Here is a 15,745-nt window from a genome sequence, read left to right as displayed (position 1 = left end):
TGTGGTGGATTGATACTATTGGCAAACAAAATTAAAAAAAATTGAGGCATATAATTATATTGGTTTTGGATGATTTCAAGGAACTTGATAGAATTAATGATACTGCTTCAAAATTTAACAAAGAGTGTGTGTTTCAACTTTCAATTGAGACTCTTGAGTCGACAAAAAAGTTTAGCACACATTGTTTAGCACTTTTGGACCCCCTACTTGTTGAAAGAGACTACACGTGGATCATTGTGGACTTGTGAGACATGTCTTCAAGTGGAACTATCACAAAGTAACACAAATCTTTTACATTTTACATTTTAGCGGCACAACTTGTTATCTACCTACTTTTTATTCGTGTGTAATTATCTAAAACTATGATAACACCAAATCAATGCAGAATCTACTAACAATCGACTAACAATATGAATAAAGTACGACACTTAAATCTTTAACATTTGATTTGAGCCAACACCAATTTTGTAGTAATGAACAATAACATTTTTTTTTTGACAGTAGTAATGAACAATAACATAAGATATGGTAATATCAAATTTTGATATACATACGTATAAAGTTCATACTTTAGTTAGTGGCTGTCAATAACATTTGGTCCACCTTACCACCTATAGCTAAATTATCAAATCTGTATGGAAGATAGATACTCAATGAGTGTGTTTTGGGAGTGAAATAAAACAGAGTAATTAACAAGCTTCTTGAAGGTATATAAATATAGGTCAGATTAAAGCATTAGTTAAAAAAAAAAAATTCACATTGAAAATATTTTTTATATTTTATAAATATTGACTATATAATTAGTTTCAATGTAGTTTTCCTCTAATAGGTTTTCTTAACTAATGTGTTGGGACACTAATTAACATTTTTCATAAATATATACTATTTTTTGGGGCCATACTAGCATAAAAATAAAGATTGAGATTTTCTTTTGCCACCCTATTCAATTTCTCGCGTGCCCACGAATTTACATAAATACTATGTCCGCTACTTAGGTAATGGATACACCCAAAAACACCTTACCATATTTGTTTATTATAACATCCGCTAAGTAGCATACGACATTTTTCAAAAATATCTCATTTTTATAACGTCCGCTACTTAAATAACAGAAAAATAAAAATGAAAACACATAGGATGAGTGAAAATTAGATAAAGCGACAAAAGAAGATCTAGATTTGAATAAGCGGATTAAATGGGCGAATTTGGCCCATTTGGTCCATCTAATAGTTTGTAGGCTTGTACCAAAGCAGTTATACTATCAAAATCACCATATGAATAAAGATGAAATTAAAGAACTTTTATTTTTTCAAAGCAAAGAATCACTTGCACATGTACAAGGTTACAATAAGCAAGTAAACAACTATTGTGTTCATACATTTTTCGACCTTATCGACTGTCACTATTACTCTCAAATAAAGGGAATCACTTGCACTATAACAATTGATTGTTTTTGTACGATTTTTTTTTATAATTGAGTTGATGTACTCTTCATTAAGTGTTCATTGCTGATCCCGTTTCGTATTAAGTCTATAGATGGTTTGGTTGGGGTCTTTATGACTCTCTCCGCGATGATTTGTTTGTTTTGTTGGAAAACTTTTGCGTTCTTTCTCGAAGGGAGAAGGGAATGGTCTATTGTTATTGTGATACACAGTTTTGCGGTCTATTTGAAAGACTATGAATATAATTTCATCTTTTCTCCAAATCATCGTCGGCCATTGAGGCAATGGAATCGATTAAAACCTTATCTAGCGAAAATATCGGGAAGACATTTTCTATTTTATGATTGGATAACAAACACACTCGAATATTGTATTTTTAGATAGATCTCTAGGTGTTGGGTGGTGTTAGAGGTGTATTTTAATATGAAGTTGGTCTAGTACCACTTGTAATCTATTTTACCTATTTCTTCATAAAATTTTGGCTATTACAAATAACATGTTTTTAAGTTGGAATCTGTACAGATACTACGACTTCAATCAACCAAAGGGACTACCAGAAAATTAGTATATATAAAGAAAGTAATTTTTTCCTTCTTTTTTTGACCAAAAAGGAAGTAAACTTTTCTAGCTAGAAAGTTATTGTATAAATAAAGAAGAAGAAAAAAAATGCATGAGAGCATGGTTAGTGCATACCATAATACAAAGCATGGTGAACAAGAGCAATGGTGCAAAATGCATGCTAGACAACATACGGATTACGGACCCACGAAAACTCCCCTTGCTCACCAATCAGGTAACGACTACTATCAATCTAATTCATGGCTCAATCTAAATATATGGGAATATAATATTTATTTTTTTGAAGTAGAATAGAATATTTTATTAAAACTTACAAATATTATAACTTTATAAGGTATATATACTCGATTTTAGTTTCAAAAATAGAGGGCATAAGCCAAATTGAGGTAAGACATCAATTAAAAATAGAAAATTGAAGTAAAACCCTAATTTTCAATCTATTTCATATTTATTGACATTTTCCTCACTTTTTCTATTTTTCGTATCTATTAATCCTAAGCCATAGAGATAACTTGAGACATATACAAAGATCCTAATAATTACAATAAATTATAAAGAAGGGGAAAAAAAGCCAATTTAAATTGGTATACAAAAATAATACGTGAAGAAACTAATAATTAACCACGAGTAAAACGACTATAGGTGAATTTTTCGATACACATTTTATTTGAATATGTACCAGTATACTACTAAAGTGGATAAATCTGATAAGTTCATAAATAATGTATTAATTTTAAACCTATCAGAATTATTCACTTCAACAATATACAAATAAATATCTAAATAAGATGTCTAACTTAGCGTTTACCACCGCTATATTATATCCATATATGTGAAAGCACATGTCATAGAAAAATGACTATTGTAGATCAATTATACAACAATATATAAAAATAAGCATGCTTAAAGACAAGGGCACATAAGAAGGTTTATAAATTTCTTCTTGCCAGCAGAAAATGAATAATACCCGCATGTAATTTTGATCGAACTGCCTTCTGTCACAGCTGCCGGAGCCTAGAAAGAAGGACTCATTTTTTTATATCTATGACACAAGATATATATAATGCACACATATTGTATGATAACTTAAAATAAAATTCTATATCTTGATTCAAGAGCCATTTAATTTGGACGCATGCATCTCAATTTGCACTCATTCATATAGGGCATAGAGATTTTAAATCTTCCACACATATTTTTACAAAATTATATAATATGTCTCATCTCAACATATATAATATATATCCATGAAAACATTTATATATATATAGTAGTACAAATAAAATGGTAGTAATTATTTTCTTCATTTTTCAAATATGCATATCCCAATATCACTGCAATCTGAACTTCCATTCAAAAAAGGACTTAACTTGTTCCCTTCATCCCTACTACTTTGTTGCAGTAACATCAATGCCATATCCGAGCTATGATTATTATTTGTTGCACCAAAACTCGACAACAATACTCCTTGATCAGTTTCAACTTCATGACTTAGTTGAGAAGCCACAAATTTATCAAGAGCTCTCCAATCAGTCACATTATTCGTATTCGTATTCGTAGTTGTTGTATTATTATTGTTGGATAATAATAATAACCGGTTTTGGTCATCGGTGTCATCGTTATTAATTTCGGATGATACCAGAGACACCGTGCTTGGTCTCTTTACTAATAATGGCAATGAAGGACTTTCAAGTTGAGGAAGCTGTACAAATTGTTCTGCATGCATGCATGCTTCTATCTCTTGCTTACACATATTGTAAGTTTGAGATAAATAGCTTTGAGGTTGTCTTGAGATTAACTCAATTGGATCCACCATTGAATTGTTGATGATACCACATGGAGCTTCTTCATAGAAGTAGCTTGTTGTGTCCCATCCTTCAATTGTTCTTTTTGTATTTTGGCTATTTGTTGTTCTTTTCTTAAATGCTCTACAAACAACCCATCCTTCTTCCTGCACATGCATAAAACATAGTTTCATTATAAGTATCAAACTAGAGATGAAATGTAACTTCATTGAGTTATGATGATGAATTTTCTGCGGTCAAATAATGACTACAGAAAGATCATAGTCATCTGATTTTGATTAATAATTTATAACATTTTTATATATTTAGTAAACGTTAAATCTAAACTATTAGATTCAATCAAACAACTAAAATACACTAATGGTAGAATTCCCTAAGATTATAGAATCCAGGTCCTTCTTTTAAGATTTTTTTCAACACGCCATCTTTTTATTACTGGTTAAGATTCACGTGAATCACAATAGATTTATAATAGACCTATTTTTTAAGCAATAAAAATATGTTAGAAAAACAACCTAAGTTCAAAAGACTAAAGAAACAAAATGCAAATAAAAAAACACACGATGTTTGATCACAAAGTTCAACCTAAATTGTCCAGATCTCTGATTGTAGAATAGCCGCAGTTCCTTTCTATTTTCTATTACTCCTACAATTTTCTCTGCAGGGTGTGTTGCTGGTACCCTTTATATTCTGAATTTTCTCTTGTTCTTTTTGCTTATTATATATAATATTATTTGCTATTCAAAAAATAAAAATCAATTACTCCTACAATTTACAACTAATATGGAAGAATATATGTTGACACTATATTCTTTTGTTGCTATGTGTGAAGTTTGAATTTAAGTTGACCAGGGTTGCTATATATTGCAAAATGGAGGGAGGAAAGTAAAAAAAAGTGAACTCATTAGTGTTTCTATTTTAATGTATGTTTTGTTGTCCCTTTAGCTTTTACATAATTTTCCATCAATTTGTGAGAGGTAGTTGTTGTATAGATGTAGTCAACCGTAATTAATTACATTTGAGATTTACCTTTGACAATCAAAATAGAAACAAAAGTGTGTAAGCATAAAAGGAAGGAAATGAAAGATGATTAATTATATATTCTCTGTTGAAAGCAGTGACTTTTGACTTTGTTGTTTGGTGAAAAAAAGTGAAAGTGTGTCCTAGAGAAAGAAAGTTTGCACGATTTTCATTAAGAATGAGTAGCAATGACATCACATTGAAGCACTAGAGCGACAGTAATAACATAAAGTTCTATCTATCTAGCATGGCTACATAGAAAAATGCAAAACCAAAAACAAAATGAATGTCATGAACTACTATTAAAATTTAAATTTACACTAATGATCATCTTACATCCATCTTTATTAGAGTTAGAGATATAGTTAGTAAATTACTAGTTATTAGTAGAAGTTCCTTCTATGAGATCTAAACTTTGTCACTAAATTGATCTGGTCAACGAAAATTGATGTATTTGATGCAAGATTTAGACCAAATACATTCACTTTTGCTGATATATTTTTACTTATATTTTGAGACGGATGAAGTACTGTAGAAAGCAGACAGACAAAAATATTTAAACGCTGAAAACCGGTCAAATTTATTATGATAATGTTAATTAGGATTCGAATGATATAAGTTACCTGTGGAGGTCCATTTTCATCAGATTCAAGTCTATACTCATGCATGATCCAATCAGATTTTTGTCCATTAGGTGCTCTTCCTTTATAGAAAACAAGAGTCTTCCTCATCCCAATTAGTTTCATTTTGTCATAAACTGCTTTATCTCTTCCTGTAGCTTTCCAAAACCCAGCCATGGTAGCTCTATTAGTTCTTGTTCCAGTTGGATACTTTTTATCTTTGTGACTGAAAAAATACCATTCATTTTGTTCTTCATATCCAATCCTGCATCTCTCTGCATCCATTTCATTCACATAAATAAATCTTTAATTTTTATAAAATAAAAAACACAGATCTATCTTGCTTACTATCATATATAGTTCTAAATTACTATTGCAGTTGCAGTTACGTTGCGAACCTGGTCATATATTTATTAGATCTTCAAAACCCTAATATTTTCTTTGGAAAAGATTAGCATAGCTTGTAAAAAGTATATTTGTATGTGTATATGTATACCTTGAAGATCCCATGGTTCGATACGATAAAGATCGATCTCTCTGATAACATCAAGATCGATTTTCTGAGAAGCGATTTTCTTTCTGAGATAATAACCAACTAGTTCTTCATCAGTTGGATGGAAGCGAAAGCCTGGTGGGACACATGACTCCATGGACTCCATGATATCAAGTTACTGGTGCTGCATAAAATTCACCACCACCATTAATACCCACCAGTACCACCACACTCACTTGATCACTTTCTTCATGATCATGTTTGAATTATAACCAAACAAGATGTGATGTATATATGAGTGTGATGAATATGAGTTATATATATGAGAGAGAGAAGATATAATAATAACTCTAGTGAAGTGAAGTCATGAAAACCAAAAAAAAAAAATTAAAAAATGAAAAGGTGAAAAATTATAATATTATAAGGTTTTAGTAAAAAGGTGACAAGTGTTATAAGAAATAATCATAAGGTTATTTGGTGGTGAGCAACACTCACTAGATTAATTAATTGTGAAAAGATAAATTAGTATAAGCGCGTGTTTATAAACAAAACTTGATAATTTGAGAAACAATGATTTTGATGGAAGAGTTAGAGAGAGAAATGAAGAAATGATAAGGAAAAAAAAAAAAAGAGATGAGGAATGGCATAGGTATAGGGTTTGAGTTTGATGATGAAGGAAGGGTATATAAGAAACGGACAGGTAGAGGGGTTGTACTAATGATGTTGTCTTGTGTTAGTGAGTGGTGGTGGGAATTATGATTCATCAACAAACGGGGTTCCCCATTCCACATTACCATTCATTATTATATATTATGCATATTTTTTGAAGCATATATTATCCATATATATATATATATATATATATATATATATATATATATATATATATATATATATATTTCATAAATATTGAATTTGATATATAATCAACAAAATATATGTTTTGAATTTTTGTTTATATTTAAGATAAGAAGAAATATTACTTAACAAAAATATTTCATGGACATCTATTTTTTCATACACATGCAAGTCACGACAAATGGTTAATCAGGTACAAAAATTGCGGTTAATTCAGTTGAATACTCCCTCTGATCTAACAATTTACTTTTTAAGTTCATTCAATAATTCAAATATATAATATCAATTATTAAATGAACCTAAAAAGTAATTGTTACTTATATATGAGATTGAGTGCAATACTCCATATATAGTTAATTTAATTCACGTTGAATTTTATGGTTAATTGATGTATTTGAATTAACCACAATCTTAACTGAGAATTGAATGAACCATCTATTCAACTGAATTAATCATATATTTGAATGTGATTAACTAGGGTTTTGCGCGAATATAGAAAAAGTGAATGTTTGTGTATCATTCTTGATTAATTAATCAACCTTGTTAATGACATGGATAAAACAAACAAAAACAACTTTTTAAGGAAACAAAGATATGTTAATTTTTTTAGATTAGCAACAAGAAGTACAGAAAAGAATGCATGCTTAATTGGTTATAGTACTAATAAAGCAGAAGAGCATTGTGATTAGTACTGTAAGGTCTAAGAAAGATGGAAGTGACGTAATCATAATAAAACGGGCACGCGTTTTGTGGAAAGAGAGAAAAAGTTGAGAGACAAAAAGAGAGGAAACGTTTTATTGGATGAAAAGCAAAGAAAAAAAGCAGAGTATAGTGCTTGTTGAGATGAAGACATTAGATTAGAGAGACTCTTTCTTTCTTTGTTCTTCTCATTGCTCAAACTCAAACTGGGACTACTCTGACTTTTTTGTCTTTTTGTCGACTATTTTCATGTCACATCTCACTGACTCATTCATTCTCCTTAACTGATTTTCAGATAAATGTTCACTGCTGCTGCTTTTCTTTCTGGTTTATTCTGTGCAGGTGTAGCTGCACCTTTCTTATAACTTTGCTGCTTAATTTTAATTCAAGCTCAACAATATATACAAACACACTCATAATCCTCTTATCACAACAAAAATTTACTTTTTAAATTTATTGAATAACTGATGTATTGTTTTATATTACAGACCAGATATATTGGTTATGGCCGGAGACTAGAGTATTTGCATTAGATTTGACAAAAATTCTATGAAAAATTTGGATTCATTGTATATAGTTCTATTTATGCACAAACAAAAAGATGAAACAAAATGCTAGATACATACGTGTATATATTGATTGTATTGTAGTTTACAAAAGACTTGTGATGCTTGATGAAACAAAATGCATATGCATATGTATTGTAGTTTACAAAAGACTTTTGTTATAAGCTCACCTGAAGAGTATAATTTTAGTAGTAGTTTAAGGAAGACAAGTACTGTCCTGCAGTGAATAGAAGAAGAAAATATGATCAAGGAGGTTTGTGTTGGGAGAGAGAGAGAGAGAGAGAGAGAGAGAGAGAATGGAGAAGAGAGGGATTCTGTTAGCAGTGAGTGAGGAGATTAATTATAAAGAATAAATAAAAGAAAGGAAGGAATTTAGGACCGCAGTGCGCATGGCTTCAATGGTTGTCCCCCCATGTAGTGACGTCATTGCCAAACATTCTTACCTTTTTACTTTTCTTTTTGTTTCTTTTACTTTTCATTTGCAGAGTATGTCTAACTCTCATCAAAGGGATTCAATTCAATAAACAAAATGGCACACATTTCCATCTATTTCGTTCAAAGCTATGCCTTGCACCACGAAATAAAACTAATCCAGTCTTATTGAATTCTTGATGAGACTCGTGAGAGTTAAAATGTTGATAAGGATTCAACTCATTCAGATATATGGGAGGTCTGGTTAGGTATTGTTATGTTGCGAATAGAATTAGATGATTCTTATGGCAAAGCTTGAGGTTGTTATAGTGATGATGGAGTTCATGTACGGTGAATCACATTGGGAAAATCATATATAAAATATATTAGGACTTTAATGCTCAAGTTCATATGTGATTGATAAAGTGGAGTGAAAAGTGGCTCAAAATTGTATACATTCACTACCACAAAAAAGAGTTTTTATAGCGCCCATTTAATAGCGCTTATTTAAAAGCGCTATTAAAACATAAACCGGAGCCCTTATTATAGCGGTTTTAGGAAAAGCGATATTAAAGCACTGAACCAAAGTACACTATAATAGCGCTTTGTAAATAACCGCTGTTAAAGCCAAAAACGCGGAGCTCTATAATAGCACTTTTTCAAAAACGCTATTAAAGCTTATATCCTATAATAGCGCGTTTGACATAACCGCTATAGTAATGGAAAATAATAAATAAAAAACTGTGATGGATGGGTGTCGAACCTTTGACCCCTTAGTTGCTAATTAAATAATAATAATAATAATAATAATAATAAAAACAAAAACAGAGATCTTCCATTCTATCAAATATTGGCACGAATTTCACATCCTCGAATCCACGATCTTCAAACCACTTTCAGCAAACATTGAACTCAAACCCTAGAATCAAATTCAATGTTTTTATAGCTTCTTCAAACAATTCCCAACAAACATTGAACTCAAACCCTAGAATCGAAATTGGTCGTCTTCTAGCTTCAAACCAAGAGGAATCGAACTCAGAGAGAAATCGTTCCTCTGTAATCAAAGTCAGAGCAATCGGATCAACTCAGAGAGGTTGTTTCCCAGAGAAATCGAAGTTGGATCAATCGTTTCACATTAATCGTCCGTCTTCTCCAATCACACTCGTTTTTTGCAATAGATTTCCTTCTCACATCGTTGTCAATCCTAATATCCAAGAATCCAGAAACCACTGTGAACCCTAACCCATAACCCATAAATCTTCTTCTGTCTGAGAACCTTAATCCAATATCCCACCAATTTAAATGTCAAAATTCGGACTCCTTGGTCGCGGTACTCTCACAACTCAAACTGCCGTCATTAAGGTATGCTTAGGGATAAGTTACAGTATATGTTGCATTATAGCTCACATTATAGAAGTTTGAGAAAATTTAATTTGCAAAATTGATTTAAATTAGAAGATAAAGTTGTTTCTAGGTGTTGGCTATTCAGCTGTGATTTTTTCAAAGTTGTTCCATATCAAGCTAGTAGATTCTTATTCAACTTCTAGTTGTAGAGGTTGGGTGCTGATGTCTCTAGATTTGTGTTTGAGGCCGTGGGAAGGACAGAATGACAATTTGGATAGGTAGAACTTTTGCATTTTCTATCTCCTAAAATGATTTTTACGAAAATCATTATGCAGTATATAGTAGTTAACATGTTAAGATCCCACATTAGCTAGGTATAAGGCTAAAATACTCCTTTCACGGGACTTTGATAACTGTTCCATCTTTAGTTTGACAACATATCAGAGTTCTACAATCTTCCATGGCATGGCTATTATGAGTTATGTCATTGTTAATATCTCCACAATTCTTTCTTTTTAATTTAGCATTGCCGGGAATAAATAAATAAATAAATTGAATGTAATATATCATATGGTTGAGTTTTGTTTTCAGTTTTCTTGTAAGCATATATTCATGTTATTATGAAGTTCGGTCATGTCCATTTTTTGTTTATAACTATTTCAGCATGAATAGCAAGAATGATACTTTTGTAGACCTTAATTGGATTTTGACTCATTTTGTTTTATATACAGTATGCCGAAAGTGTTGACGCTCCAACAAAAATAATCAGTCTAGCAGAACATAACGGCACTGGAATATTTGATCACATTCCAGAAACAGCTAATAGGCTTTCTGAGGATATGGTTAAATGTATATCACCTATATACTACAAACTAGCAGAACCACCTGTAACAAATCCTGGACTTCCATCTCCCAGTACTTCAACAAGTGCGTTTTCTATTGGAGATCAAGGCGACATGTGGAGTCTAAGGTTCAGAAACAACAACTCTTTTGATGTACAGTTGGACAATCTTTTTTTTTGGTTGAAGGATTTATGGAGTTTAGTGGCCCCTATAGCACCATAGTTGAGGTATCCTGGATTTATAATGAGAATCAGAAATTGAGTGATACAGTGTATTTGCTTCAGACTTACAGGTGAGTTTATTTAATAATACCTGATTTTTGGGTATGACTTATCGTTCACTATGGGTAGGTCGATCAAGTAGGGGGTAATCTTTTAAACTAGATCGTTGTATTTAGACACAAGTTGTACTACGTGATAACTAAGCTTGAATAATAGATAGCCACTGCAGTCAGGAACGTAGGTACAATCATCATGAGTTATATTTGGTCATGTACTTCTATGCTGTTTCAGATCACTTATTTGTCAATTAGAAGAAGTAGGTCCAGGGAATTTGAAACACGAGAAATTAGCTTTCTAGATCAACGTACACAATGCTTTAGTGATGCATGTAATTATTATTCTCAAAGCCATTTTACCCTTTAATACATTCTATTTCTCTCACTTGATTAATGAATTGTTTTAGAATATGTTCTTTGATTTCTGATAGGATTTTTTGGCTTATGGAATTCCACAAAACAATGTGAAAAGATTCTTTCTTCTTTGGAAGGTAAAAAACAATATTAGCATTACTAGTCAATTTGAGTAATGGGTATGAAATTGTGCCTAACTGCTTCTGCTGAATTGCTCAATGTATTGCTCATTACAGGCTATATATAATGTTGGAGGTCATACGGTCAATGCAGACACAATACAAAATACTATACTAGGTTGCCGAATGTCTCGTCCTGGACAGGTGAAACTTACAATCCCGACCCTTTACTCTATAAAAAAATAGTGTGCTATTGTGCCGTATATTGAATAATATCATTGAAAATTTGTACTGCATGACTTACCTGGGATCTTCTAAGTAACTTTTTCATAATGAATCTTTAGTTTATTTGAAGACAACAAATATCGTACATACTCTAAGGATAAGTTGCATGAAGTGAAGGAGGAATGGGCAGATTATATGGTCACAAATATTCTTCCCGAGGCAAATTTTTTAAGGTAGGAAACAAAAGTGGATAAGTTACATGACAGTGTGCAACTGCTATTTTTTAAAAATTTGTATTTTGTCTGTTTGTGCACAAGCTACTGCAGTTGTTTGTGTTGAGGTGAGTGGCTTCCAGTCTTCTCTTCTTTGCTACTGTGGTTGGACCTACTAGGAGGCTCCTATTTGCTTGTGTTCTTGCATTATTGTTATGTGCTTCATGCGAGACATCGGTTGCAAAATTTTGGATCAATCTCTCATGAACAACATATATTGAGTATATTTTGGACAAAATTTTGGATCAATCTCTCATGAACGACATTCCTAATGGAGCCAAAACATTTGAACTGATGCATTTTTCTGTTGTACTATTATAATGCATTTTTCTTATAATTGTCGATTTGGTTTTTATCTTTCTAGGTGTGGCCATCGTAAGAAGCTTACATTGTTCCTCAACCTGTAAGTTTTGTTTCTTGATGCATTGTTCTTAGATATTCTTTCTCTTTCTTCTTTGGTTTATACTGCCTTGTTGTTAGTGTATTTGTCTTCATTCCCATGTTTTTACTGCATTATTTTCTTTGATTTGCATGATAGTTAACAAAAGGTTGATTAAGGGTACAAACTGTTCAATATACTGCTATTTGTATTGAAGCTGGTTTGTGCGAGTCAGGGAGCAGTGATCTCATATGCTTAATTTGTCTAGGCAGGTTATCTTCTATTTTTGGATAATGCCTAAGTGGGATTTGGTTGATAAGTACCTCATTTCATCTTAGAAATTTAGCATGAGTAGCTTAGATGTTAATTACTTAATTTAGCATGAAATTAACTTTATATATGTTCTATCATTGAGAGTTGTTGTCTTGGTTGATAAAATGTTACAGTACCTTATTTCATGGTATCTTTGCTGCTCTTGTATAATTCCTTTATATTGTTTAGGGCGCTTGGCTAGGTATTGGAGCTGTTTTGTATTGATGTATTACCAATATACTGCTATTTGTATTGAAATTGTTCAATTATGTCATTAAATAAGAGTAATCAACCATGTAGTATATTCTTAATTTTTCAGGGACTTCTTGGAAATATTAGAATGGTGCTGGCTTGGCGAGAAATCCTAAAGCGTTCAAGCCGTGTCTTGGTTGCTGCATTATTTCTTCTTCTGCATAGTATTATTAAGTGTAGGGATAGGCATAGGATTATTAAGTGTAGGGATAGGTGGGTGATTATCATTAGCAGGTATAGCACCTTTGTATTAGCCTTTGGTGTTCTTATTATTTATGTATTAGCATAACTTTGTTTTGGTGGGTGAGTCTTGTGTATTGAATATCTATATGAATGTCCAGCCCTACAATCTTTGTATACATATTTTGCTTCAATTCAATTTTGTTTTTCCAAAAAGAAAGATATATATGAGAGTTTTTATTTCACCATATCATATTGGAAAAATTGACAGCTGAAGGTGTATTTTTTGTTTTTAAAAAAAAGAACTTACAATAGCAATTTTACAAAAAGCGCTGTTAAAGCGTATAGAATATGATTAATGAAAATCAAGGGTATTATTTTTTAAATTCCAAAGCATGTCAAAAGCAAAAAAAAAAATAATAATAAATAATGACATACGATAGCGCTTTTTGCACGGGCGCTATTAAAAGTTGACCTAGATTATTTAAAAAAACGGACATATAATAGCGCTTTGGGGACACGGGCGCTATTAAATATGTACCTATGATAACGTTTATAAAGCAAAGCGCTATTAAAGCACCGTTTCAAAAGATATCCTGGGCAGTGTTAACAGCATACTATAGCGCGTTTTACTAAAAGCGCTGTTAAAAATGCACATTTGATAGCGTTTTAAAATGCTATTGTAAGCACCCAGACTTATAATAGCGGTATCAGTAATAGCGCTTTAAAACGCTATCAAAAGTCAAAACAAACGCTATTAAATGGGCTTTTTTGTAGTAGTGATTGGCGCTAAAGCTTGCCTTATATATAGGGGTAGATAATTATAACCGTATGTGACAGTTGACAACAATTAGCATTTGTGATGATGAGGGTCATTCAGATGAATCCAACGATCTGTGAACATATAAGGGTTTATATCTGTTGCATGTAGTGTACAGTGACTATAAAGTTCGTTAACATATAAGGATATATATTCTTACATTTAGGTATGAGTCTTATTTCTGATTCCACGTGCATTTTTTTTTATTTGGGCGATTTCTAAGGGGTTTTCGATCATTTTCTTTTTACAGGAGTCGACACGTCATTTATTTATCTTTGCAAGATTGACAGAAAGATTGGTGTGACTTAGTTTACTTTAAAAATATGGTAATTTTTTCTTAAAAATTAATTTTAATTTCAGGTTTTTTGTAAGGGACCGAAATGAATTTTCACTCTATATTTTAAAAAATTGTTTTGCTTTTGTGAAGGGTGCCATTGCACCTTTTAGAAATAGAAAGGAATTTAGAATTTCTCAACTTGTTTAAAAAAAAAAAAGGAGAATTAATGTAGAGATAAATGATCATGATTGATATTCTTTTGTTTTGAATTATTTTAAAAATTGAAAGATGATTTAAATTTTTTGAAAAAAAAGCACTCTATATAACCCTCCAAAACTATACACTATATGATACATTTACTGAGTACTCTCATATATATATATATATATAAAATAATTCAAAAATAAATATCCATACAAGTTGAAGTGCCATCATCCCTTCCACTTTACTCATTCTCTCTTTTCTTTCTAATTCTCAAACAAAGTCTAAAAAACATGCACATTTATTTTTGCAGTAGCACATTCCTCTTTGGGTGGTGAGTTTCAAATCTTTACCGAATAATAATAACATACAAAGTTGGCTCAATAGGGAAAAACACTCAAAACTGATACTCTGTTATGGCAGAGGCAGGGCCCTTCTCTGTTATAGGCATAAATTTTCTTGAGACATATGATATCAATTTCTTCTACAAGACTAAGTTGAAAAAGAAAAGAAACAAAATCATAACATATATTGCAATTGTTAATTTTGTGATCTAAAAAATATCATAATAGGCATTAGGTTCTATTTGAAGTGTCTTATTAGGTTTTTATTGAAGATGTCAATTTTTGAACATATAACTTATATGCTCATAATTTTTCCTAGAGAGTTTTCTTCTTATTGTTTCAAAAACAGGGTGGTTTTGGGTCGTTCTTTGACCCGAAATCACCACTGTGCATCTTTTTTCCGTTGTTTTATTCTAAATAAGTGATTTTCACATAGATGTTTTCTTGTTTTATTTTGTGTTTTCTTCGCCTAAGTGTGTCCCGTCCTCGTGAGGTGTTTATTTGATTTTCCGTCTTCGTGCGGTGCTCGTTTGCTTTCCTGTTTTTTACAACGTTCGTTTGGTTCAGATTGACAGATCAACTTTCATCAACTATTAATTCAATCAATGACAAGGTCATCAACGATGAAAATCCGAAGACGTGGGTATTTCGGTTACTTTTATTTAGTCAAATCATTTGTAGACATGAGTATGTCGTTTTATGCTATTAATTTGGATGCTGCGAGTTTGTTTGCAGATTCATCCTTTATGTTTTTAGTGACATTGAATTTGTGCTTGTATCTCATGTATTTATCGATTTGAATGAAATGAATATTTTGTTTTAGTAAAAAAAAAAAAACTTATATGCTCATATGATCAAAATAGACTTGTTTGCTCTTGCTCATAATTTTATGTCATTACTTAAATCATTTTTTCAAATAACGTTTGTGTTTGTAACATATCTTTTTTTCTTGTCAACTTTATTATCTTAATTAAAAAATATTAATTAAAAATATTTTGTATGTAATTAATTTAATATTTATCGGCTTGTTCAACTATTAATTTTATCAAACATT

The 15,745-nt window shown here is 31.3% G+C and overlaps 1 protein-coding gene and 1 long non-coding RNA gene across 3 annotated transcripts; one reads left to right on the top strand and one right to left on the bottom strand.

The window, feature by feature from the left end:
• Window positions 1–3,107: 3,107 nt before the first annotated feature.
• On the bottom strand, window positions 3,108–8,345 carry LOC123910039 (NAC domain-containing protein 37-like). 2 transcript variants are annotated; one of them, XM_045961067.1, is made up of 4 exons: window positions 8,253–8,345; window positions 5,963–6,143; window positions 5,470–5,741; window positions 3,108–3,972 (listed from the first exon to the last, which is right to left on the bottom strand). In XM_045961067.1, the coding sequence occupies exons 2-4, from the start codon at window positions 6,123–6,125 to the stop codon at window positions 3,325–3,327; spliced, it is 1,083 nt and encodes a 360-aa protein (XP_045817023.1). In that variant the 5' UTR covers window positions 6,126–6,143; window positions 8,253–8,345; the 3' UTR covers window positions 3,108–3,324. The 2 variants fall into 2 exon arrangements, with proteins under 2 accessions (XP_045817023.1, XP_045817022.1); XM_045961066.1 differs by lacking the exon at window positions 8,253–8,345 and having other exon boundaries at window positions 5,963–6,743.
• Window positions 8,346–9,020: 675 nt separating this feature from the next.
• LOC123910040 lies at window positions 9,021–13,239 on the top strand. Its single transcript, XR_006810113.1, has 7 exons — window positions 9,021–9,855; window positions 10,569–10,971; window positions 11,388–11,447; window positions 11,547–11,633; window positions 11,774–11,887; window positions 12,291–12,329; window positions 12,937–13,239. It is a non-coding gene; the product is annotated as an uncharacterized LOC123910040 (long non-coding RNA).
• Window positions 13,240–15,745: the final 2,506 nt, after the last annotated feature.

This window comes from Trifolium pratense, linkage group LG2 (assembly GCF_020283565.1).
Source record: "Trifolium pratense cultivar HEN17-A07 linkage group LG2, ARS_RC_1.1, whole genome shotgun sequence".
Classification (NCBI taxonomy): Eukaryota; Viridiplantae; Streptophyta; class Magnoliopsida; order Fabales; family Fabaceae; genus Trifolium; species Trifolium pratense.
Note: the sequence above shows the minus strand (reverse complement) of the source record. Positions and strands in the feature narration are given on the sequence as shown.

Bases quoted from the DNA above. Each gene is read 5' to 3' on its own strand.
- LOC123910039 (XM_045961067.1), bottom strand. From the start codon at position 6,125: ATGGAGTCCATGGAGTCATGTGTCCCACCAGGCTTTCGCTTCCATCCA. The intron at 5,742-5,962 runs GTATACATATAC...AAATGGATGCAG, and splicing joins CGAACCATGGGATCTTCAAG to AGAGATGCAGGATTGGATAT. The intron at 3,973-5,469 runs GTAACTTATATC...ATGCATGTGCAG, and splicing joins ATGAAAATGGACCTCCACAG to GAAGAAGGATGGGTTGTTTG.